The following is a 23069-nucleotide window of genomic DNA, read 5'->3' on the forward strand; positions in this document are numbered from 1 at the left end:
TCACTTTTCTTTTACCTGTTAGCTCAGTTTTCCTTTAATAGTGTAATTTATTTAGCCCTTGTAGACTTCACCATTATGGCAGAATGAGTGTACAGAGCATCTCACTTCACAACCTTTATGTCTCTTGATCTTAGTTATTATGTCAGTTGTTTAAATCAGAGACTGTATGTGAAAATGTTTTAAAATGTAAAGTACTTCACGCTAGTATTTTATTTTTATGCTTTTTCATTTTTCTCATTTTCTCAGCACTTAGCCTTCTTATATAGTATTTATCGTTGAATAGTTTTCATTACTCACATTTTTATTTTGTAGTTTAGTATATTTAAATATTCTTCCAGCATTATTAAACTAGACTCATTTGATCATATCTTAAATCTTGTTTTATTTTGATAGTAATATATTAAAATTTAATATAATGATGCTTTTATTAAAAATTAATGAATAAGGTAGTTTTGCCTTATGACATTTCTATCTTTAGGAATCAGATAGAATTATGTAATTATTAAGGCTAACTTCTTCTGGAGTTTCACGCCAGCAAAGAAACCTGATTAATTTCCCTCCCCAAGGTTCTCTTACTCCCTTGCTTTTCTTGCCTGATTACAGCTTGTTTTTTGTAATGCCTTCTTCTTTCTGCTCATCTTCTCTGCTTACCCCCACCAGAAGATTCTGTAATAGAATGGCCCTAATTGCACTTAGAACACTTGGTTAATACTTAGTTACAAAATGGACTTTTGGTACAAATTCAAAGTTGAATTGTTTTCCAACATCTGTCTCCTTTATGATACCTTGATACCTGGCCTCATTTGTCTTTGTCAAATGATGTGTTTCTCTCTTGCATAATCTAAGACTACTCAGTTTCGTGATTGATCCAACAAGTTATGACAACTTTTAACATATGGTTTTATGCGTTTTTTTTCCCCTAAAATCAAGAAATTTTAGGACTTTTGCTAGGTAGAATTTCAGGGGAGCAAAAGAATAGTTTGCACAAGTTATTCTTAGATGAAAATGAGTCTTCAAACATTGCATTTTGATAGGGCAGACCTGAAATTGAAAGCTTGGTGATGAATGAACATATTACTCCCCCAACCATTCAAAATTCCATATAACATTACATGAATTAATTTTGAGCAGCAGTCTGCCACAGATGTTTTTAAAACACTGAGGCAGTTAATTCTGTGAATTTAGTGACACTGTGATACTATATTAATGAACAATTTCTATTTTGGGCCTCTTGAGTCTGAGGTACCTAAGGTGTCTGTGACTGTGCCCAACAGGCAATTGGATAAATGACCATGGAGATGAAGGAAAGTTAAGGTGGTGTCATTAGTATTTACTAATAAATTTTAAACTCACGATCCTTGCTGAGATTATTCGGCTCAGAGTAGAGATGGAGCAGATGATCTGTGATGAGTTCTGTGGCTTCCAGCAATCAGAGTTGGGGTGAACAAGAGAGAGTCAGAGGAGGAGAGGCCAGTGACAGTTTAATACAGACACTGTTTTAATAGAACTTGTACATGCTCAAAATATATTGTTTTGTGGACTAAGGTTTTTTTTCTTTTTGGGGGGTATAATTGACATTTAACATTGTATTAGATTTAGGTATACTACATGATGATTTGATACATGTATATATCGCAAAATGAGTACCACAGTAAGTTTACTTTAACATCCATCGCCACAGACACACAAATTTCTGTTTTTTTTCTTGTGACAACAACATTTAAGATCTATTCTCTTAGCAACTTTCAAATTTGCAATACAGTGTTGTTAACTATAGTCACCGTGCTATACATTACATCCCCACGACTTATTTATCTTATAACTGGATGTTTTTACCTTTTGACCACCTTTATCCCTTCAGCCATTTTGCCCATCCCCCCAACCCCTGCCTCTGGCAACCACCAATCTGTTTTTTTTAATCTATGAGCTCAGTTTTTTGCTTTTTTAAAAATATTCCACCATAAATGAGATCATACAATATTTGCCCTTCTCTGTCTGATTTATTTCACTTAGCGTAATGCCTTCAGGGTCTATCTGTGTTGTTGCAATTGGCAGGCTTTTCTTTTTTATGGTTGAATAATATTCCATTGTATATATGTGCCACATTTTCTTTATCCATTCATCCATTGATGGACATTTGGGTTGTTTCTATGTCTTGGCTATTGTAAATAATGCTGCAGTGAACAGTGATCATGGGTGTGCAGGTATCTTTTCAAGATAGTGATTTAGTTTTCTTTGGATAAATACCCAGAAATGGAATTACTGAATCATATGGTAGTTCTATTTTTAATTCTTTGAAGAGCCTCAAAAATGTTCTCCATAGTGGCTGCACCACTTTACATTCCCACCAACAGTGCAAAAATGTTCCTTTTTCATCACTTCCTTGCCAGCACTTGCTATTTCTTGTCTTGTTGACGATAGCCATTCTAACAGGTGTGAGGTGATATCTCATTGTGGTTTTGATTTGCATTTCCCTGAGGATTTGTGATGTTGAGTACCTTTTCCTATACCTATTGGTCATCTGTATATCTTCCCTGGAAAAATGTCTGTTCAAATCCGCTGTCCATGTTTTAAACAGATTGTTGTTTTTTTCTATTAAGTTGTATGAGTTCTTTATATATTTTGTATATTAACCCCTTACCAGACACATGACCTGCAAGTATTATCTTCCATTCCGTAGGTGGCCTTTTTATTTTGTTTGATGGTTTCCTTTGCTGTGCAGAAGCTTTTTGGTTTGATGTAGTCCCACTTGTTTATTTTTGCTTTTGTTGCCTTTTATAGATTGTTTTTTAAACTAAATATTTGGCATATTCTTTGCATAGTTCCAAGCACATTTCTGAATGTCTTTGAGGAAGATAGTTTTATATAGTGCCAGAATGTGTGCAGTAAGAGATCACATTAGCAGTGGATCATTAAAGTTGGGATATGGTGTCCATCCTTCCCCCTTCCCCACTGCTTCTTCAGGACTTAAATTATTTGAGGTCACTAAATTCTTATTCAGGTTGAAAGAGTTTGCCAGAAATTTCTCATTAACAGGGATGCCCTTTGGCCTTCCTCTCACAATTTTCTGTCTTTCTCTTGAAATAAGTCCATTATTAAAGTCATTTTATTTTTAAAAAGTTATCATCGACATGAAAATTTTAGGATTCACGAGGAGTCTTATTAGATGTTTACTGTCACTGATGTCACTGAGAGCACAGGGTAGCAGATGATAACCCAGTTTATAAATTCTGCAAGGAGATTCAAGACTATTAAATGGGGACTGGCACAGACATACCATGGTTTTTACTATCCAAAAGTAGATTGTTCCTGTGAAACCTTTTGCAAGCTGAAATGGCTTAAAGCAAATAAGCTATTACCTGAGGGCACATCTTGCTAACGGATGTACCAGATAAATCAAGATAAAGTGCAAATGCTCACAGAAACAGTTTAAAGCTATGGCAGCTTGATGCTGAGTATAGCTCCTGGGGAAGGAGCTTGGAGGTGCCGCTCACTGGGGTACGCACTGCCTCTGTAGATGGCTCCCTGCAAAAACAAATGCTGAACCTATTTTCACTTTTCACCGTTTTTGTAAAAGTGAAAATCCTCTTTGCATGTTGGTTGTTGTTAATGAAAATAGGTACTAATTTAGGTCTTTTGTAAAAGCAAGGTGGCATAAAGTGAACTTTTGAAAAGCGGGGATACCTGTAGCTAAATGCGATTGAGCCGTGCAGGATCCTGTCATACTCCATATTTTTTGGCACGTCTGCTCTTTGTTTTCCCCAGAATCTAAACTATAAAATGAAAGAAGACATTTATTAGATGTCTACTATATCCCATATACAGTGCTAAGTACTTCCACTTTGTAGTCTGATTTTGACCTGACACCAGTTTCGAGAGGGAAATGTATTCAACCCGTTTTATAGAGGTCAAGAAATTGAAGGTTTGGTTATTGGTATTTAGAGAGGAACAAGAAGAAAAGATACTCATCAAAAGTTATATGCACAGTAGAATTCCATAGTCCATTTTTTTTAAGCTTACAGTGTCTGTAAGCATGTTTAAAGGAGATGGAAACGAAGTCACGTATTTGAAACCTAATGCTCTGTTTTTAGTTGCCCATTTAAAGTATTTTTCATCTCTAAGTGTTGTATTCCTATGTTGTCTTGATGATGATCTTAATTTTTTTCCCCCCTCTCTTTTGGTTTCAGGGGAAGAACTTGTCTCTTTTTCTCAGCATTAGTTTGTTAACTTTCTGGGGAACTTCCCTTTTGGGTGCCCGTTTATACTGGATGGGAAACAAACCACCAAGCTTTTCCAACTCTGACAACCCAGCTGCTGATTCGGATAGCCTCCTGGCTCGGACACTCACCTTCTTCTACTTGCCAACCAAGAACCTTTGGCTGTTGCTCTGCCCAGATACCCTCAGTTTTGATTGGTCAATGGATGCCGTGCCTCTGCTCAAAACAATTTGTGATTGGAGAAACCTACACACTGTGGCCTTCTATACTGGACTCCTCCTTCTTGCCTACTATGGTTTGAAGAGCCCAAGCGTAGAAGGAGAATGCAACGGGAAATTTGTAACAAATGGCAAGCAGAATGCAAATGGACATAGCTGCCATTCAGAGGTGGAGTACCGGAACTCAGAGATTAAGCCCAGCTTTCCATCCAAAGTAGAAAATGGCATTAAAAATAATGTGTCACAGAGAACACGGCTTCCTTCTACAGAGAACATTGTTGTTTTGTCTTTATCTTTGTTAATAATACCCTTCGTTCCTGCCACGAACCTGTTTTTCTATGTTGGCTTTGTAATTGCAGAGCGAGTATTGTATATTCCTAGTATGGGCTTCTGCCTCCTCATTACAGTGGGTGCGAGAGCCCTTTATGTCAAAGCCCAAAAGCGGTTTCTCAAGAGCTTGATTTTTTATGCTACGGCTACGTTAATTGTTTTCTATGGACTGAAGACAGCGATCAGGAACGGAGACTGGCAGAATGAAGAAATGCTGTATAGGTCAGGGATAAAAGTAAACCCAGCTAAAGGTAATATTTTATTTTATGCTTTTGCCTGGACGGTGTACTTTTTCTGCCTTTTTATATCTTTGCTTCTTGCCTTAAAACACACAGTATTAAGGAAGAGGAGGTTCTTTTACTCAATACTTATAATTTTTGTTTTTTTTTAAATGAGGGAGCAGTACCATTATTTTAGAAACATCCAGCATTCCATATTTGGAACAGGGAAGTGTTTTCCTGTGTTTCTGACTATACTTGTCCAGAGGAATTAGAGCTCCTATTGTGTAAAAATATTGACTATCCTAAGAATTTAGAAAAAGGCTTGGTTTCCACATTCTAAAATACTGATACGGACATCATCTCTTTTCATCATGCAATGGAAGTCACGTTATCCCACGTAAGTATAGTTTAGCTCTTCTCTTTTCCAAGCACCGCCTGAGGAAATACCACGAGACCCACACTGATATCTTTAAAAGATTTGGAGGTAAGGCCACCTCTGAACCTTGACATGGTGTCTATAGGTATCATCAGTGTGTGTGCGTGCAAGTGTGAGTCACCCTTAGCTTTGCAGAGACTAAATAATCTGGGTATCGCCAAGCAGTTCGCATATTCTTATTTGAAAGTCCTTAAGTCACTTAAGGAAATAAACTTTTCACTATACAAGGAGAAGATGGAGCATATTTTTCATTACTGCTTTTGATTTAAAAAATTATTTTAGTAAACCTCAGAATCTATTGCTTGAGTAGAAAGTAGCCTTTAAAGCATAAATGAATAGTCAAAAGCTGTTAATTCAGTGATCTGTCTGGTTTAGGCAATGAATGATGAGAGAAGCTAGAGAGCAGTTGAATGAAAATAAGTGTACATTTTAAGTGTAGAAATATACCATAGTAAATAGTGCCAAAGAGTCTTGTTCTTCATAAGGCATTTTTTAGTGTTTTATCCTTTAAATTATGGTTGCTTGCATAGCATTTGAACTGGGCTTTTTCCAATTTTTCCAACACATTTCTGTACCAGTTATTCAAATACTGAATGTGTGAAACTGTTCCTAATGAATGGAATGGCCTGCTGATATGTATCAGGATATATATGTATCCAAAGATCTAGATGCCCCAGAAACAACTCTGGCATCCCTATCGATTACCAATTAAGTCAAGAGTTCAGTGAACCACTATTCATTTCTTTCAGCCGAGGGACTAATTGTTGGTACTTATAATGCTTAATAGATTGCAGAGATTTTAATGGGAGTAGAAACATTAAAATTGAGCTAATACAGAGCATAGAATTTCTCAGTTCTCTTGGAAAAATCTTTACCATGTGGCGTTTTAGGTAGTGAGTGCAGCACAGTTTATTGAATGCCTGAACCCCAATCTTGCTATAAAAATTGTTGCAGTCAGTTCTCACAGAATGCTTTTCAGCTAGTTTTTCTTCACTGGTACATGTAAATATATAAAACAAGGCTATGTTGCTAGTTTATTTTCCTGCTGTTTGAAAGAGATACACAGTAAGGAATTAAAAGAAAAACCCCAGCATATTAATTTCATCACAGGGTTGTTCTAAGGATTTGTTAAATGTATTGGTTAAGTTTCAGGTTAAGCTACTGTAACAAAGAGCCAAGATAACAGTGGCTTAAATAAGATAGAAGCTTTATTCTTTCATGTAACAATCTAAGCCTGTGCGGTCCAGCGCTGATAAGATGGCGCCATGGGTTTTCTGGATCCGTGCTCCTTTGCTTTTGTTCCCTTGCCATCTCAGTAGTGTCACCCTGTCCGAGTGGTCCAAGATGCCTCAGCATCACATCAGCACTTCAGCTAACAGGAAGAGGGAGAGAAAGGACAAATGGTGGGTGTTCCCGTTCTCTTTAAGAGCATATCACAGAAATTGCCACACCATGCTTGCTCCCAGACTGTTGGCCACACCTAGCTACAAGGAAGGCTGAGAAATGTTATCTTTATTTTGGGAAGCTAAGCACCCAGCCAAATTTTATTACTCTTGAAGAAGGGGAGGGCAGATACTGAGATGCTAGTGTAAGTAGCAGTCTCTGTCCCAGAGTAAGCGAAAGCATTTTGTAAACTCCTAGATATTTTCCAGCATTAGCTACTGTACTGCTGACACTTATGATTCCGATTTTGCTGAAGTTATTTTGGTGACATGGTTAAGATGACTGATCATTTCTTCATTCATCCATTCACTCAGTAAAACAATTATTAAGCATGTCTTTGGTTTCTGATATATTTCCATGTCTCCTTCTTAGTACTTAAGAAGTGCTATAGTATTTAGGTACTCCAAATTTTATTAAATGAGTACACAGCTGACCAATAGTATAAATCTTTTGAGACATCAGAAATTGAATTCCTGAATAATGCCCCCTCCCCAACCTGCGCCCCAGCCAGCTGCTTTACTTGCAGCATTTACCATCTCAGTTGGTGGCAACTCCATTTTCTCAAAAGCTCTGACCAACACTTAGGAGTCATCCATACCTCCTGTTTTTCTTTTGCACCCTACCTCCATTTCATCAGCAAATCCTCTCTGCTCTGTCTTCAAAAGTACATCCAGAACTTGACCACGTTTTACCACCTCCACTGCTAACATCATGGCTAAAGTCACCATCATCTTTCATCAGATTGTTATTAAAAGCCTCTAAACTAATCTCCTTGCTTCTATCTTCTTGCCTTTTAGCATGCTTTTGTGAAAGTCGGACATGATGTATCAGGTAGTAGGAACTTAGGTAAATAGGCTTAATGTGAGTTTTAATGTTAATCTGGCTCTGAGTTGGGCGTGGGTTTAATGTTTGCTGTAGCTATAGGTCCCAGAGGCATTGTATTTCCCTGGTGTCCTTGTTCTTGTCTCCCCTGTTGTTTTTGGGCTTCCCCAAGAAGTCGGAGTCTGTATTTTGCATCTCTTTCCGCTGTAAATTCACCATTTTTATAATGGAGCCCTGTAAGTGTGTTGGTTAAATGTAGGAGAAGGGAAGTGTCCTCCTATTTGGTGATTAAATCCTAGTGCCTCTAGGCTGTGAGCTTTGTGAGAGTTTCTTGGCTTTCCCTGTGTCTCCTAGTTGGGACAGGAAGGCCAAAGCGGATGGGGGTGATAGGGAGGACTGTCCCCCACAGCTCTGGGTAAGGCCACCCCCCTGGAGAGTAGACCTTTGCTATGAAGGAGGATCAGGGCTTATTTCATAAAATTTATATTTCTCCTCCTCTTGTAGAGCCAGGAAGGCCTGTTTCTTGGCTCTTCAGTGTGAGAACGGGCGTCCCTGGAGGTAACACCCACAAAAGAGTAGAGGCCCCTAAGACAGTGGCCTCCAGGAGTTTCTCCCTCTTACTGAAGCTCTTCCAAAACTCAGCTTCCAGCAGCTCCTCTCAAAATCGCCAGTTACTTGTTCCTATCAGTTTCTGCTCCAGGTAATCTCATCTCTGCATGACTGGATTTTCCAGTCTCTCCAGATTTCCTGGTGATGGTTTGCCCAGTGACCTCAATTCACTGATGGTTCCAAGAAAAGCCGTTGGTTTTGCAGTTCCTTTAGCGTATTCTTTTTTTTTTTTTTAATTTTTATTTTATTTATTTTTTGGCTGTGTTGGGTCTTTGTTGCTGCACGTGGGGTTTCTCTAGTTGCGGCGAGCGGGGGCTACTCTTCGTTGTGGTGCATGGGCTTCTCATTGCGGTGGCTTCTATTGTTGCGGAGCACAGGCTCTAGGCGCGCAGGCTTCAGTAGTTGTGGCACATGGGTTCAGTAGTTGTGGCTTGCAGGCTCTAGAGCACAGGCTCAGTAGTTGTGGTGCACAGGCTTAGTTGCTCCGCGACATGTGTAATCTTCCCGGACCAGGGATTGAACCCGTGTCCCCTGCATTGGCAGGCAGATTCTTAATCGCTGCGCCACCAGGGAAGTCCCCAAGAAAAACCATTGGTTTTGCAGTTCCTTTAGTGTATTCTTGTTGTAAGAATGGGAGTGATGAGTTCCAAGCTTTTTGCATTTCTGAGCTGAACTCCTGCTTCCAGTTTTCCATCCTTAGCATCTGCCTGTCATCAGCAGCCCTAATGATTCCTTTGAAACGTAAACCAGAGTATGGTGTTCACTGCCCCCAGTCCTCTACTGGCACCCATTTCTCCCAAAGTCAAAGCACACAATCAGAGACTTGACACTATACATCTCCCAGCCTTGCCTTCACTTGCTTCACTCCAGCCCTACTGGCCCCCTTTGATGTGCCTTCTCTATTCCAGATAAGCCCGTGCCTCAGGGCTTTGGCACTTGTCATTGCTTCTTCTTGGAATGTGTTTCCCAGGAGAGTCTCACCTCTATCTCCCTCACCTCCTCTAGGTCTCCAGTCCAGTGTTGCATTATCAGTAAGGTGCTTTATGTAAAACTGTCTACCTTTTGAAAAATTGCAACTACCCCTCTGCTTCTGCCTTGTCTAGCATTCCCTATCCTCTTTCCATACTTTGTTTTTCCTGTAACACTTAGGACCATTTGACATACTATATTTTCCATGTTTCTGTGTTTATTGTTTGAATGCATTGTCAGTGTCCATTAAAATGCACGACACAAGAAGGCAGGGAGTTTCGCATTTTTTTTAATGCTATATATGTAACGACTAGGACAGTGCCTGGTAGAGAGAGGGCATTCAGTAATGAATACACTGACTAATAAACGTTAGTCATAATCCTTCTCCTTAAAGAGTTTAGAGAACCTGTTGAGAGATAAAATGTGCATGCATTAAAGGAAGTGAAAGTGTAAAATATGCTGTTGATATACCAGGTACTGAGGCATGCTCCATAATAAGAGGGATAGAATTGGGAGTGGAGTTAGTTTTGGACTCCACGAGTGCCTTCTGTGACATACGCTTCCATTTTGATACAAGGCAAAACTTTTAAAATCCAGGTTCCTGATTTTTTTCTGTTTATAACATGCTAATAAATATAGTTCTGACTACAGTGACTTCTTTAGCAATTATGAGACTGGTAGTAATCTTCCTTAAGGTAGATTTTTCTAAGTCTCTGATGTTATTTGAGCCTAGCCAAAGATTAGAAACTCTTTAAAGCCAGTCTTATGTAAGGTTGTCTGAGATGACAGTTATTTCATTGAGTTAGTTTTTCTTTCCCTCCTTTGAAAGCCTTTGCAAATTTTGGAGTACTTCAGTCTTCCGTGTACTTTAACAGAATATGATTTTAAACCTCATGAAGCATTATACATGAAAGCTGCTGCCTTCAGTAATTGGTCCTGCAGACAGCTGCCAGTCATTAACTGATTGGATGCAAATGATGATGGGTAGAGCCTGTCATAGTGACTGTGTTGCTAATTTATGGTTTAAATCTGGATAGTGGAGAAAGGATAGCTGATTTGGACTATGTAAACCACAAGTCCTATCTCATTATGTGGTTGATAATGTCAGGAAAATACTAGACATAGTTGATTACCACAGTTTGCTGATTTCACAATAACTCTTTGCATTTTTGTGCTTAGGAAAAAGGAAATTTTCTTTGATGACTGCTTTAATGAGCAAGCCACATAATATTTAAAAGGTTTTTTTTTTGAAGCGTGTGTTTAAAGCACCGTTTTTTATAAACTGTATTGATTAGCATTTGCTTGCAACAAGCATTTCTTAATTCATTACAAGGAGGTTAAATGTATGATCACTTTCCTTCTTGGCCTCTGGCCTTATCTAAATCCCTGTGTGTCTTTGGCTGTTACAGAATTTGGCACCACTGATTTCTGCTCTCTGGCTTTCAAGGCCACTACACAATTTTGACTGTCTCTCATTTTCCACAGCTGTCTCTTGTATGGTTTTGCCTCCTCCCCAAACTGATTCATTCTGCAAGGTTCTGTCCAAAGACTGCCTTCATTTTCCTTTCTGTATAGAATCTGGACCACTACTTGGGTTATAGTACGGGGTCAATATATGTGTCATTGAATTTCTAAGTTACCTTCCCCGTGACTTCCTATCTATGTGGGACTTCTCCATCTGGGTGATTTGTCCACATCTCTAACTCTTCACCAGGCTTCCCTAAAACCATCTACTCACTGACTTCCTTAGTGATTAAGGTCATAAGCAGAGACTAACAAAGTTATTATAGATAAACAGATCAGTAGGCACATATAGATAAAAAAGAATGATAACATATAGGCAGCATAGCTGGTGTGCTAAAAGGCATTTACATTTTTTCAAGTTATAGATGAAAAATCAAATCAGCTCTTTAGAATGGTTGGTTTATTAACTCTATATCAATTTGCTTTAGAGAACATACGACTATGCTTTTTAATTGTTTGGAAACAATTTCTTAAAATAATTAGGAACAATGAAGCAGCGTTCATCCAAGGAAAATTTAACAAGAAAACATTTATTTTAATGCCTTTTTCTAATGTAAATATGTGAAATGATAGATAAAAAAGATGTGTATATCATGATGCACGTATTTGAAACTCGAAGGGTGATTACTCACACATCCTATATTTGACGCCTCCTTATGCAAATGACAAATATTCCCCATTTAGATATAGAAAAACAGAAACTAAATAGTTGTTTCAGCCATGCAACATTTGACAATTTTTCTTTTTTCCTGGATTTCTGTAAAATTGACACTTCAATTTCAACTTCACATGGTTGCAGATTTCAAGAAACAAGTATGTGGAAGGAATATCATTTTATGAAGGAAAAAATTCATAATTTAAGTGAAATCTAAACCTCTAAATCATGTGAAACTTGACTAATTCCGTGTGGATTTTATGGTCTAAGTTTTTGATTACCTCTAATTGACTGTCTTCTTTAACTATGGTAAATTGCAATTAACCAGCTAGCTTTGAGATTGTGTAATAAATCTTATTATATTTCTTAGCTAATTTGTCATGTTACTTCTGAAGTAAGATGAAAAATCTTCAAAAGAGGTATAGATTTTTATGAAAAATAACACGAAGCAGTTAAGTCAGGAAGGAAAACCAGTATAATATCTTATGAGATTGGCTGGCCTGAGTTAAAAAGCTGTAAAATACAGATTTTAATTTTTAACAGATATGGTAGGAGATACTAGCAAAAAGCCCCCTAAAAGGCTGATTGAGAGAAAAACAATGCAAAGTGGAATCAGGTTTCCAGAGGGTAAAGAAATTCAGTGTTTCTTCTCAATTCGTCTCTTCTGAGTAGAAAAAAGAAATATAAAATAATGGGACTGACGAGAGTAAAATGAAAATGTCTCATTGGCTCAACCAAAGGATTTAAACAAGTAAATCTGCTAAATTGTTAAGGCCCCTTTTAAGCATTCTTGAGGAAATCAACTACGGTCATTTCTCAGTTGAGATAGAGTAAGTCACAGTAGTTCAAAAGCATGTGGTTTCCTTGCCTCTAAGAATGGAGTAACACATAAATCTTTTCTTTGGTTCCAGCTCTAATGGCTGCAAGTACAGTTGTGTAGGGAAGAAGAAAACAAACAAACAAACAAAAAACAGACCACAACAGACTCAGTGAAAATGGTCCTATGGTGTATTACCAGTGAAGTAGGTGACATACTGCTGTTTCTTTGGGATTATCCGTAACAGAACTTTTAGAATCTTTTTGGGTTTTTGAAAACCCTCAAACCTAAAATTAGTGTTGCCTTAGATTGAATATATTTACCAGTGGTTATATTTCAAAGGAACTGAAACTCACATGTAATTAAAATAAGTATAAAGTTACTTTATTCTGATTTCCGTATTAGTTTTGTATTTGATTCTTAAAATGCTCTGACATTTCTTTGCTTTTCTTTTATTAAACATATATGAAATATTTCATTCATTGAGAAATATATACACATACCTCATATTTGAACCACTTAAAGGATACTACTAAAACATGCATTTTGCAGATTAAGAGAAAGCTATTACCAGAACAGTTGATGACCTCCCCCATACCTCTTCTTACTTCACAGTTTTGTTTCTTTCATTTGTGTTCTCTTATTTTATGCTAGAACCCCCATTACACTCTCAAACAAGAGTGATGACAGCAGGATTTTTGTCTTATTCTTGTTTAAGAAAGAATGTTTTAAATATTTCACCATTAATTATGTGTATTTTATAGGTTTTTCAGTAGACAGCTTTTGTCAGTAGAGTTTTCCTCTTATTTCTAGTCTAAAATTTCTTTTTAGGAATTAATGTTGATAATGATGGTGATTTTCTCCACTCAATCTATTTATGTTAATGATTTATATTAATAGATTTTCTAATGTTGAACCTACTTTGCATTCCTGGAATAAGCCCAAAAATTACTTATAATGTTTTATCAAATTTATATTCTTCTAAATTTGTTTTTCACCCATGTCCCTGAGTGAGATTGGCACTTCCCTTCAGGGGCTTTGAGTTTGTTTGGCTTCTCCAATCTGACCTCCCTTTTGAAGCTAACTAAACCCCAAGCCCTGTTCCTCTTAGTTTCACAGATATACGCAAGGTGAATACCATCTTCAGAACCGTTTAACCTTCTGGATTCCTGCTTTCAAGCAGTTTCTAGGCTTAGGGATTCCCCTTACTTTCCCGTCAATTAATGCATTCATTAACAAATATTTGTAATTTCTGTCTAGCATGTGTTCTGTACTAGGAGGCAATCTCTGAACATTGAGTTTCACTGTACTGTCGGAAAGAGAAACACCTAAGAAATATCCTTCAATCTAGCATCTATTAAGGAATGGGTTAGCTACGTTAGAAGTTAGAGAATAGAGTTGTTTGTTTATGACATAGAAGATATTTTTGAAATTTTAAATTCTCCTTCAACAAAAGAGAACCAAATTGCCTAAGTAAGCTAAAAAGTGTATTAGAGCACTGTCTTAAGCAAAATTAAATTACAGGTATTTGACCCTTATAAAACACAGAAGGGTAATGTATATTTGTTTTCTGCTGTAATATAACTTGCAGATAATGTCACAGATATAGCAGATTTTCAAGAAGACAAACACATGTTTTTTAGTTTTACCCTTATTACATGTGCACACCTATTACTGGTGATGGTGGAAGTAAAAGAAAATTCCAGTTAAGTCTCAAAGGATTATGGAAAAATCTGAGATGTTCCAAGTTGTATAATTATTGAAAAAGACTTGGATGTAGAAGACTGTTTATATATAACTCTATGGGAGAAACAAAGTGTGAGCCCTATTTTTATGCATATGGGTGTTAAATTAGAAATCTCTCCTCCGTTTAGTTTTAGTTTTTAGTTTAGTGTTAAATTTATTTCTAATTTAAAAATAGAAATATTACCATTCAGGGGGATCTAGTGGAAACATGTATGTGCTTACTAAAAAATAAGGACCAAACACTAAAAGATATGATTTTAAAATGATAATATTATTTACCAAGTAAGACACTACAATCCAACTTGATTAAATAGTAGAGAGAAAGCACAAACAAACAAACAAAAAACCTTGCTCGAGGGCTGGACTCTATTAGGGGCTTTGTTGTGTCTTGTATTTAGGAGTCTAAATCCCAATGATGTTAGCTGCCACTCTGAACATTTATTCAGTCACCTTAAACAGCATAATTCAGTTTCTCTATGTAAAACACCATGGGGTATTATATTAAAATATCAACGTTAACATCTTTTTTGGGAGTAGTGTAGGCATACATTTTAATTAGGAGAACTTTCTCTCTAGGAATTGGAAGTTTAGAAAGAAGGAACTGGATTAGATATGCAATACAATAGCTGAGTCAAATTTTGACAAGAACAGATAACTGAGGTGTCAGCCAACTTTTTTTTCAGCTCTTTCCCTGTATGGCAGAGGAAACTTACAGTCTTATAATGTTTGGGGCTCTGCATATTACAGCTGGGAGTTTGTATAATAAAGAAATGCGATAAACTTTTTTTCTTCTCTTCCTCTCTTTTCTTTTCTTGGGAAAAGAGAGTAAATTTCTCAAATTATATATCACGAGACTACCAGGAAGGACCAGGAGGTCTGAGATATGTTGAGATAATATCTGGTTTTACTTTATCAGTTGGCTTATTCTTTTTGAGTTTTACAAATAAGCTTTGGTGGTTTGCAAAACTGGTATAGAATACCTCATTTCTCTACTTAGTCTGTTTTCATATTATCTGAATATTTCCCAAGGACAGCTTCAAGTCGTGTTCACTCTAGTGGTTAAAACTGAATGCTGTTGTCCATATTCATGTGAGTGTTGAAAACAATTTTCAAGTAGAGATAAGTTTCTGGGTTTACATAAAGAAAACATGAGCATATTAATTAATGATATTGTACAAATCCATGTGTTGTGCGTTTTTCTTATCTCCAATCACTATTTGAAATTACTTTTGCTCTTACAATTCTATTATTAGGAAGCAGTGGCACAAGATTTAAAAAATCTCTTTTGCTTTTACAGTTTAGGACAATGATTTTGAGAAAGTTTTTTCAGGCAGGTGATACAGTCACTAAAGTTCTTTCTGTGCCATACGTTTGGGCTCTGTGGTGCGATTCTAGAACCAAGAGTCTTAAGTGGTACTTTGATCAGAGGCCTGCCTTGCTTTGATCATGGTTGTTGGTTCCCAGCTCATGTCCAAATTGAGCCTGGAGTAGATATTTACTTTTGAGGTTTTTAAGTTAAAAGTTTAGACTTAAAGAAGTATATCCTAACCCCAATCCTGATGATTTCATAGGGAAATACAGCTTCTCTGTGGGTTTTAATCAACCTAAAATGTAAATCCTCTGAACGTCAACACCACTTAGGACTCCTGGATGGAATATAGGGGTTTATGCCTCTAAAACCACATATCTAGTCATAATTTCTAGTTGGTAATATTTATTAAACACTAATATGTATCCAGTAGATGTGTTTGGTGTAGAAGAGCCTTTAATGGCCTCTGAAAATTCCCTGTTGGGATCCAGTCCAGTTAAGATTAGAGCTTCAGGAAAATGGGCCAGCCCTCCTCTTTCTCATAGTGCTCAACTGATGTGAGAATGTCATTTTAGTGCATTCACCCTTCTGGTTCTTCCTATTTATTTTACCCCTCTGTGTACTAGCTTCCTTTCGCTGTTTGGAAGTAGACTTTCTGAGTTGTACGTTTAAGGCTGTTAAATGAATAACATCATCCTTTGTTTCAATATTGTTTCTCAAGTGCTGCAAAAATGCCTCATACAAGTACTGGCTGCACAGCCTTTGAAGAACCCTTATCTATTTGTCCTGTAGCAGCAAAAAAGGCAAAGAAAATTAACCTCCCTCTTTTTTTCTGTTGTTTGTAGTTAGCTGAAAGTGCAGAAGAAAGTACATTAAAATAATAGTTGCCCAAGATTTGTGCATATAGGAAGGTAATAGATATTTTTAGAAATGTATTTATTTAATAGCTAATTTTTCTTCTCATTAGCATTCATAAGTAAATATTTTTCTACTCACATAAATATTTTATTCTTGATATTTGTTTTTACTGATCATTTTTCACTTTTTAAAATGCTGTTTTCTCTAGTTATTAACTCTACTTTTTCCATGTTCAGCACTAGGTGCTGAGTTAAGAGTGACTGTCAAAAATTAATATATTGGACTTCCCTGGTGGCGCAGTGGTTAAGAATTTGCCTGCCACACGGACCAGTACCAGTCCGTGGCCCGGGGGTTGGGGACCCCTGCTATAGTGGACTTTTTGTTTATAACAGCCCCTCCCAACTTTCCCTTCTCCTGAACAAAAAGTTTCCTCTCCTTTCTTTGCTGGACTTGCATGTGGTTTGCTATAGTTGCGTGTCTCGAATTGCAGTTCTTTTCTGCTCCCAAATAAACTTGCTTTTGCTTTGATGGTATAAAAAAAAAAAGAATCTGCCTGCCAACGCAGGGGACACGGGTTCGATCCCTGGTCTGGGAAGATCCCACATGCCGAGGAGCAACTAAGCCCGTGTGCCACAACTACTGAGCCTGCGTGCTGCAACTACTGAAGCCCGTGTGCCTAGAGCCTGTGCTCTGCAACAAGAGAAGCCACCGCAATGAGAAGCCCGTGCACCGCAACAAGGAGTAGCCCCCGCTCGCCATAACTAGAGAAAGCCCGCGAGCAGCGATGAAGACCCAACACAGCCAAAAAATAAATTAAAAAGAATTAATATATTGAATATATTAATGTAATATAGCGTATAACATGGTATCCTGATGGATATTTGAGATATACTGCATGTTTATCTTAGGAACTGATTTTTTTAAAAGAAAATGTAATCTTTGATTTTTATTATTTTTCTCTTCTTAAAACTGGCTTTGAGAGTATTTAATGTTGCTTTGAGATTTGTTTTTCTTGGCCTGGATTTGCTTGGCAATGAAATCCTCAATAGCATGACTATAGATTCTGAATACGGGAGGTATACTGTTAAAGTGTGTATCTAACTGGTTATGCTTTTTATGGATGATGATCTATTAATGACATATTATTCCTTTTCCATAGTAATGTACTTTGCAGAGTTCTATTTTCTTATTTAATTATCTCAGTGATGCTGGAGTTTAACTTGGGCAAGCATTGTTACACCTGTTTTACAGATGAGAAACTAAAAGACAGATAGAATGCTTAGGGAGAAAAGGCATGGTAAGTAGGGCAGATTTTGCAGTAAGGTAGATCGGGGTCCTAATCCTAACCCAGACCGTGAATAGCTGTTATCATCGTCCTTAGAGTGTCAAGTGGCTGATCTGTATAGTGGGTATAGCAATACCACTGTGTGGGACAGAGTGTGTGTAGCACCCTAGCCCAGGGTTTGGCCCATATTACATGTTTACTTACTACCGCTAATAAGAAATAAGAGAGTCCAGTAATTTACTTCAGTGTACCCAGATCTAATTGTTAACAGAACTAGAACTAAAACCTTAGGTTTGGGATATTTTGGTTTATGTTTCCACATCAAATTTCCTTTTAGTGACACATAATAGGAAACTAACCTGGGGCCATTTGATGGCAGGGACCCATCCAATGGCAGGGACCCATCCAAATGATGACAGGATTCGCTGTGAGATAAAGTAGGTTATGAGATTGGATGGTAAAGGAACAAAAGAGAGAACTAAAAAAAAAAAAAAAAAAAAATCACTTCTCTGTTTTCCCCCTGGAGTTGTTTAGAATTCCTGAACTCTTGCCTTTTCTAAAGGTTGTTCATCTTTTAGAGCTGAGCCAGACTCAAATGATACCAAATATGTCGGAGACAAACTCTAAGAGATTCTTTGGGTCTATTATGTTCCTTATATGAAATCAGAAGCAACTCAACTACTCTGTAGAATTTACAGTCAACCTATGGTACTGGTTGAACAGCCTCATAGGCTAAGAGATCAGCCAGATGCGAGGAATTTCTGATGAGTCTTTGCTGAATTGGTATGTCTTTTGTATAAATAGGGTCACTATATACCAGTTATATATTCACCAAGTGTTTTAGATTGACAGTGTAATAGGCAAAAAAAAAAAGGGTCTGTTGGTAAGATTTGAGGAGAGCCTCAAAGCTCAGATGCTTCTAAATTCTTCCTCTTTGTCCAGTCATTATATTTGCAAATGCAACTGTATTTACTGTCTTCATGTATAATGCTGTGGGTTAGTTAATCAGAAACTTCACAGAGAGCACATTGCTATCAGAAAGGAACATAAAGAGATTTGTTTTGTTTTGATGGAGAGGCAATGGGAAAAATTTTGAGCACAGATGGGAAATTAAAGAGTGAAGGCTTCCACAGGTGAGACCCAGCTTCACAGACCATGCGTGGTACTGATAGCAGACACTGAACTGTGGACCTGGGGGTGGCTCATAGTTAGTCAGAATACAGTAGAGATTGCAGATGGTGAAACACTAAGGAATAACCCTAGATATGTTAAAACCAAAAAACCTGCACTGAACTGTATATGTGGATATTACAATATGCACATAGCTAACGTAGTGACTAACAGTGCTGTCAAGACAATGTTAACATATCAGTGGAATACTAAATTTTTTTTTTTTTTGTGGAATACTAAATTTTATCTTTTCATTTTTAATACTTTTTTCCCTTATTAGGAATAAACTTATTTTCAGGTCTGTGTGAAGTAACCAAAGGTAGGGAAACGAGAAATAATTGCATATTATAAAATTGCTCTAATTAGAGTGTAAAAGTGTATAGTATGTGTATTCCGGTATCATATGAATCATAATCTTTAAATTATGTGTACTTTTTCCACTTAACATTTTAGCCAGGCAGTTTTTTTTTTTTACCCACTTAACATTATGTTCGTTTCTGTAATAATCCAAGGTATAATTACTAGGAAAAATAAATTCTTGTAGGCTTATAAGGGCTCTTATTTCCCTGCAGTCACTATCATACAATTAGTAAAAAGCCCAGGCTACAAATGTTGACTCCCTTACACTGTTTGTTAATGGATAGAATGAGAAATCATTCTGGTTAACAAGAAAAAAAACCACATTCACATTAATCTTAAGTTTCATGCAGTTGAGTGGCTCTTTTTTCCCCTCCTTCTACTTTCTTTCTCTTTTTTCCCTTTTCATTGAGATTAGAAATTTTAACATAATTATCCTTTATATTTTAAAATGACATTTATTTAACTTATATCTTTAGTAACACCATTTTTGGAACACATCTGAAGTCCAAGTGTTCCATAGTGATTAACAAGGGCTTTGGAACCAAGCAGACATAACTTTTAGCTCTGTTAGCTTTTAAGTGTCACTTTCTCTGAGGCACAGTTTCCTCATGCAGTACAGGTACATTAGGCACTCCTGTATTTATTTTCTTTTGCTGCTGGCCTGGCTTAGATAACTGGCAAATTTCAATGTTTAACCCTTTTTGGGGGGTAGCATTCTGATTTCAAACAAGTAACTTAGAATTGGAGGAAGCAAAATTTAGGATTTATCACCTTATTTAAAACAGTATTAAATGTTTCAATTTTGCCAGATCTTTACATAGAACTTGGTGTTGATACAGGAACTAAAGACATATATTAAAGTTCTAAAGTAAAAATAAATTACAGCTGAAGGCAGAAGTCAAAAATCGAGTCCTTGCTGATTTTGGTGGCTGTGTTCGCTGCACCAATGAAATGGAAATGCTGGTATGATAACCCTGAGGCATGATTGCATTCCTGAATGTTAAGTAGCTAAAATTTGAATATTAAGAGATTCATTCATCTTTTTTTTTTTAACATCTTTATTGGAGTATAATTGCTTTACAATGGTGTGTTAGTTTCTGCTTTATAATAAAGTGAATCAGCTCTACATATACATATATCCCCATATCTCCTCCCTCTTCCGTCTGCCTCCAACCCTCATTCATCTTATTAGCTAATTTTTCAAAGAGTAATAATGCATGCCGTAATCATAAGAAAATTATTTAAACTTTTTTTAATAATCAATGAATATAAATATCTCCAAACTTTTAGTGTAAAGTAAAAATATCCTTGAATGGCTTCCCTGGTGACGCATTGGTTGAGAATCCGCCTGCCAGTGCAGGGGACACGGGTTTGAGCCCTGGTCCGGGAAGATCCCACATGCCGCGGAGCAGCTAAGCCCGTGCGCCACAACTACTGAGCCTGCGCTCTAGAGCCCGTGCTCCGCAACAAGAGAGGCCACCGCAGTGAGACGCCTGCGCATGGCAACAAAGAGTAGCACCCCACCCCCCGCCCCAACCAGAGAAAAGTCCGCGTGCAGCAACAAAGACCCAATGCAGCCAAAAATAAAATAAGTAAAATTAAATTAATTAAAAATATATATATCCTTGAAAAAATTGCTCAAATCTCCCTGCATTGATTTTGTGAAATATATCAAGTGCTATGAAATTGCAGTAGTTACTTTACAGTAAGTTTGAATTACTTTATGAACTTAGAACTGCTGTATTTGAATGAGGGCTTTGAAAAAAATTTGGAGAGATTCATTGCTGTAGATCACTTAACATTTCCAGAAGGGGCTCACATTTGATTTTCTCTTTAGAAGAACTTTTGCAAGACGGGAATATTTAATTGTTTTTCTGCCTTTCAAGGAACATAAGATGAACTGTGTCAGATTGTGGACGAAGTACAAGAGAAGCTTTCCTTGTGAATTAAGGTCAAGTTTCTTAGTAAGTGGATACCTTTTAGATGCAGTTAAATACCAGTGTGAAGGGCCCTTGAGATATGAGTTATTCTTGCTTCTTTGCTTCCTGATTTTGTTTAAAAGAAAAATTTCGTTTTCTTTTTGAAAATAAAATAACTTTACAGTTGAGATTTCCTAAAGCTTATCCAGTGATACCTAGAAGCATCTGTTTGCTTTTCCTTAAAATAATCATTATATATGCTTAGTCCTAAGAACTAAGTCATGTACTTGTTAAACGATGCTTTTTAAATCTCTGTCACATGTAAGGCATCTTCAGGGCACTTAGGAGTCCTTGATAAATGTACCTAAATCCCCAGTATCTTTGAGCAACAACCATTTATTTACATAGGTAGACTCTGTTCTCTTTCCATTGCATTAACTAGGAAATGTGACATTTAAAATTCCATTCCCAAAGAAATGTAAAACACTTTTAATATATTGTTTGGCATTAATTTTTCTGTGGTATAGAAAACACATTATGAATTATGGATACTAGATAGCTTTAGTTTGTTGTTTCTGGAGTATTTTGTCCCTACCAGTTCTGAGGGGATGACTCATTTGGATAATTTATCTTGGTTCTGTATTATACTCTAGTGCCTCAATTAAATATGTGTAAATATTGAGTACTCTAATATGTGATCTACTTTGTATTCCGACTCAGTATTGAGAGGGTGAGATTTATGATGCCTGGAAACAGATCTGGTTCTCTATTGTCATTAACTTTGCAATTTAAAAAGTTAACTTCAGTTTATACATCAATGAAATGGGTATAGTAATGGACCTCAAAGGTTATTTTTGTGTTAAATAAATTCTGGACACTGTCAAGCATATAGTAAACTTTAAATAAATGAAAACACTGTTATTTTTATTATCCCAATATACATATATTTTTATTCCTTCTCCACCTCCCCTTCTCCCTTCACCTTTTCCTTCTCTTTTTCTCTACCTAGGCTTGTAGTGGTGCATGTTAAGCCCATGAAATGGGACAGTAGTCCCCCAACAAGAGCAGCTTCTTATAGTATAAACTGTGTCAAAAATAGGAATAAAATGAGTACTCTGAATATTTTGAAATGCTGTTTGTTGGGAAAAACTTTCAAAAATTACATTGAGATTTTAGGATAAACTGATTACATTTTTTTAAAACTTCAAATAATTGCTTTATTATCTCCAGTGCTTTAATGTGTGAATTGGATTCATCTGGGCACACTGTCTATTAAAATACAGACTTTAAAAAACTAGATAGGTTTTTATTAGGCTTCACTCACAATTTCTTGGAAGAATTTCAGGGATTTTATTCCAATCAAACTGTAGTTTTAAAGGTCACTGCAGTGAAATAAATGCATCAATAAAATATATGAGATTAAAAATGTAAAAAGTGTAAATGACATTAAATATTAATGAAAATACAAGATCTTTAAGTCATGTTGGTCCAAAGTATAATTACCAAGTGAAAATTTGAAGATAATCTCAAACATCTGTTTCGAATTGTCTTAGTACAAGAAAAAGTTTAGTGAATGTTAAAACCCTTTATTCCTGAAGTAGGATATAGAATAACCCCATCTCTATTTTAAAAGAATGTGACGTGTGACCTTCATTTTCCTTTTGTCTCTTCTTTCCTATCCTCCCCTCCCCTCCATTCTCCTTTTCATCCCCTGCTACCCAGCTGCAGAAGTTAATTATATTCCTCAGTTTGCAGCCAGTTTTCAGGGTGATCCCTACAAATTTCGTCTCTTTTATTTATGTATTTATTCCCTTTTATCTCTATTCCTAACTTGAATTTCCCTTTGCATCATAGGTAACTGCTCTAATGTACTTGATTTGCATCCTTAGATTTATAATGTACCCTTGTAAAATATGTAGTGATATTTTGGGTGGGAATGAATTTTTAATATTTTTTAAAGAATGCATTAGATATTTTGAATCTTTGTAAGCTTTTCAAGGTCCATTCATGTTACAGTATTTACACGGAATTTGCTGGTCCTCACTGCTGTATAGTAATCCATGAAGTTTATGTCTCACATGATACTCCCATGATGGGCAGGTTGATTATTTCCTACTGTCAGCCAACACTAAGAGGCTTGCATTAAACATCCTCTTAATGT

General features: G+C 36.6%; 1 protein-coding gene across 2 annotated transcripts in view; it reads left to right on the forward strand.

Moving 5' to 3' along the window:
* Window positions 1-23069, forward strand: part of TMTC2 (transmembrane O-mannosyltransferase targeting cadherins 2) — an 892687-nt gene that overhangs the window by 195082 nt on the left and 674536 nt on the right. For both annotated transcript variants that reach the window (XM_068561154.1, XM_068561153.1), the window contains exon 4: window positions 4188-5016. In XM_068561154.1, coding sequence (XP_068417255.1) covers window positions 4188-5016 — 829 coding nt within the window. The remainder of the gene's footprint in view (window positions 1-4187; window positions 5017-23069) is intronic.

This window comes from Eschrichtius robustus, chromosome 13 (genome assembly GCF_028021215.1).
Source record: "Eschrichtius robustus isolate mEscRob2 chromosome 13, mEscRob2.pri, whole genome shotgun sequence".
NCBI lineage: Eukaryota > Metazoa > Chordata > Mammalia > Artiodactyla > Eschrichtiidae > Eschrichtius > Eschrichtius robustus.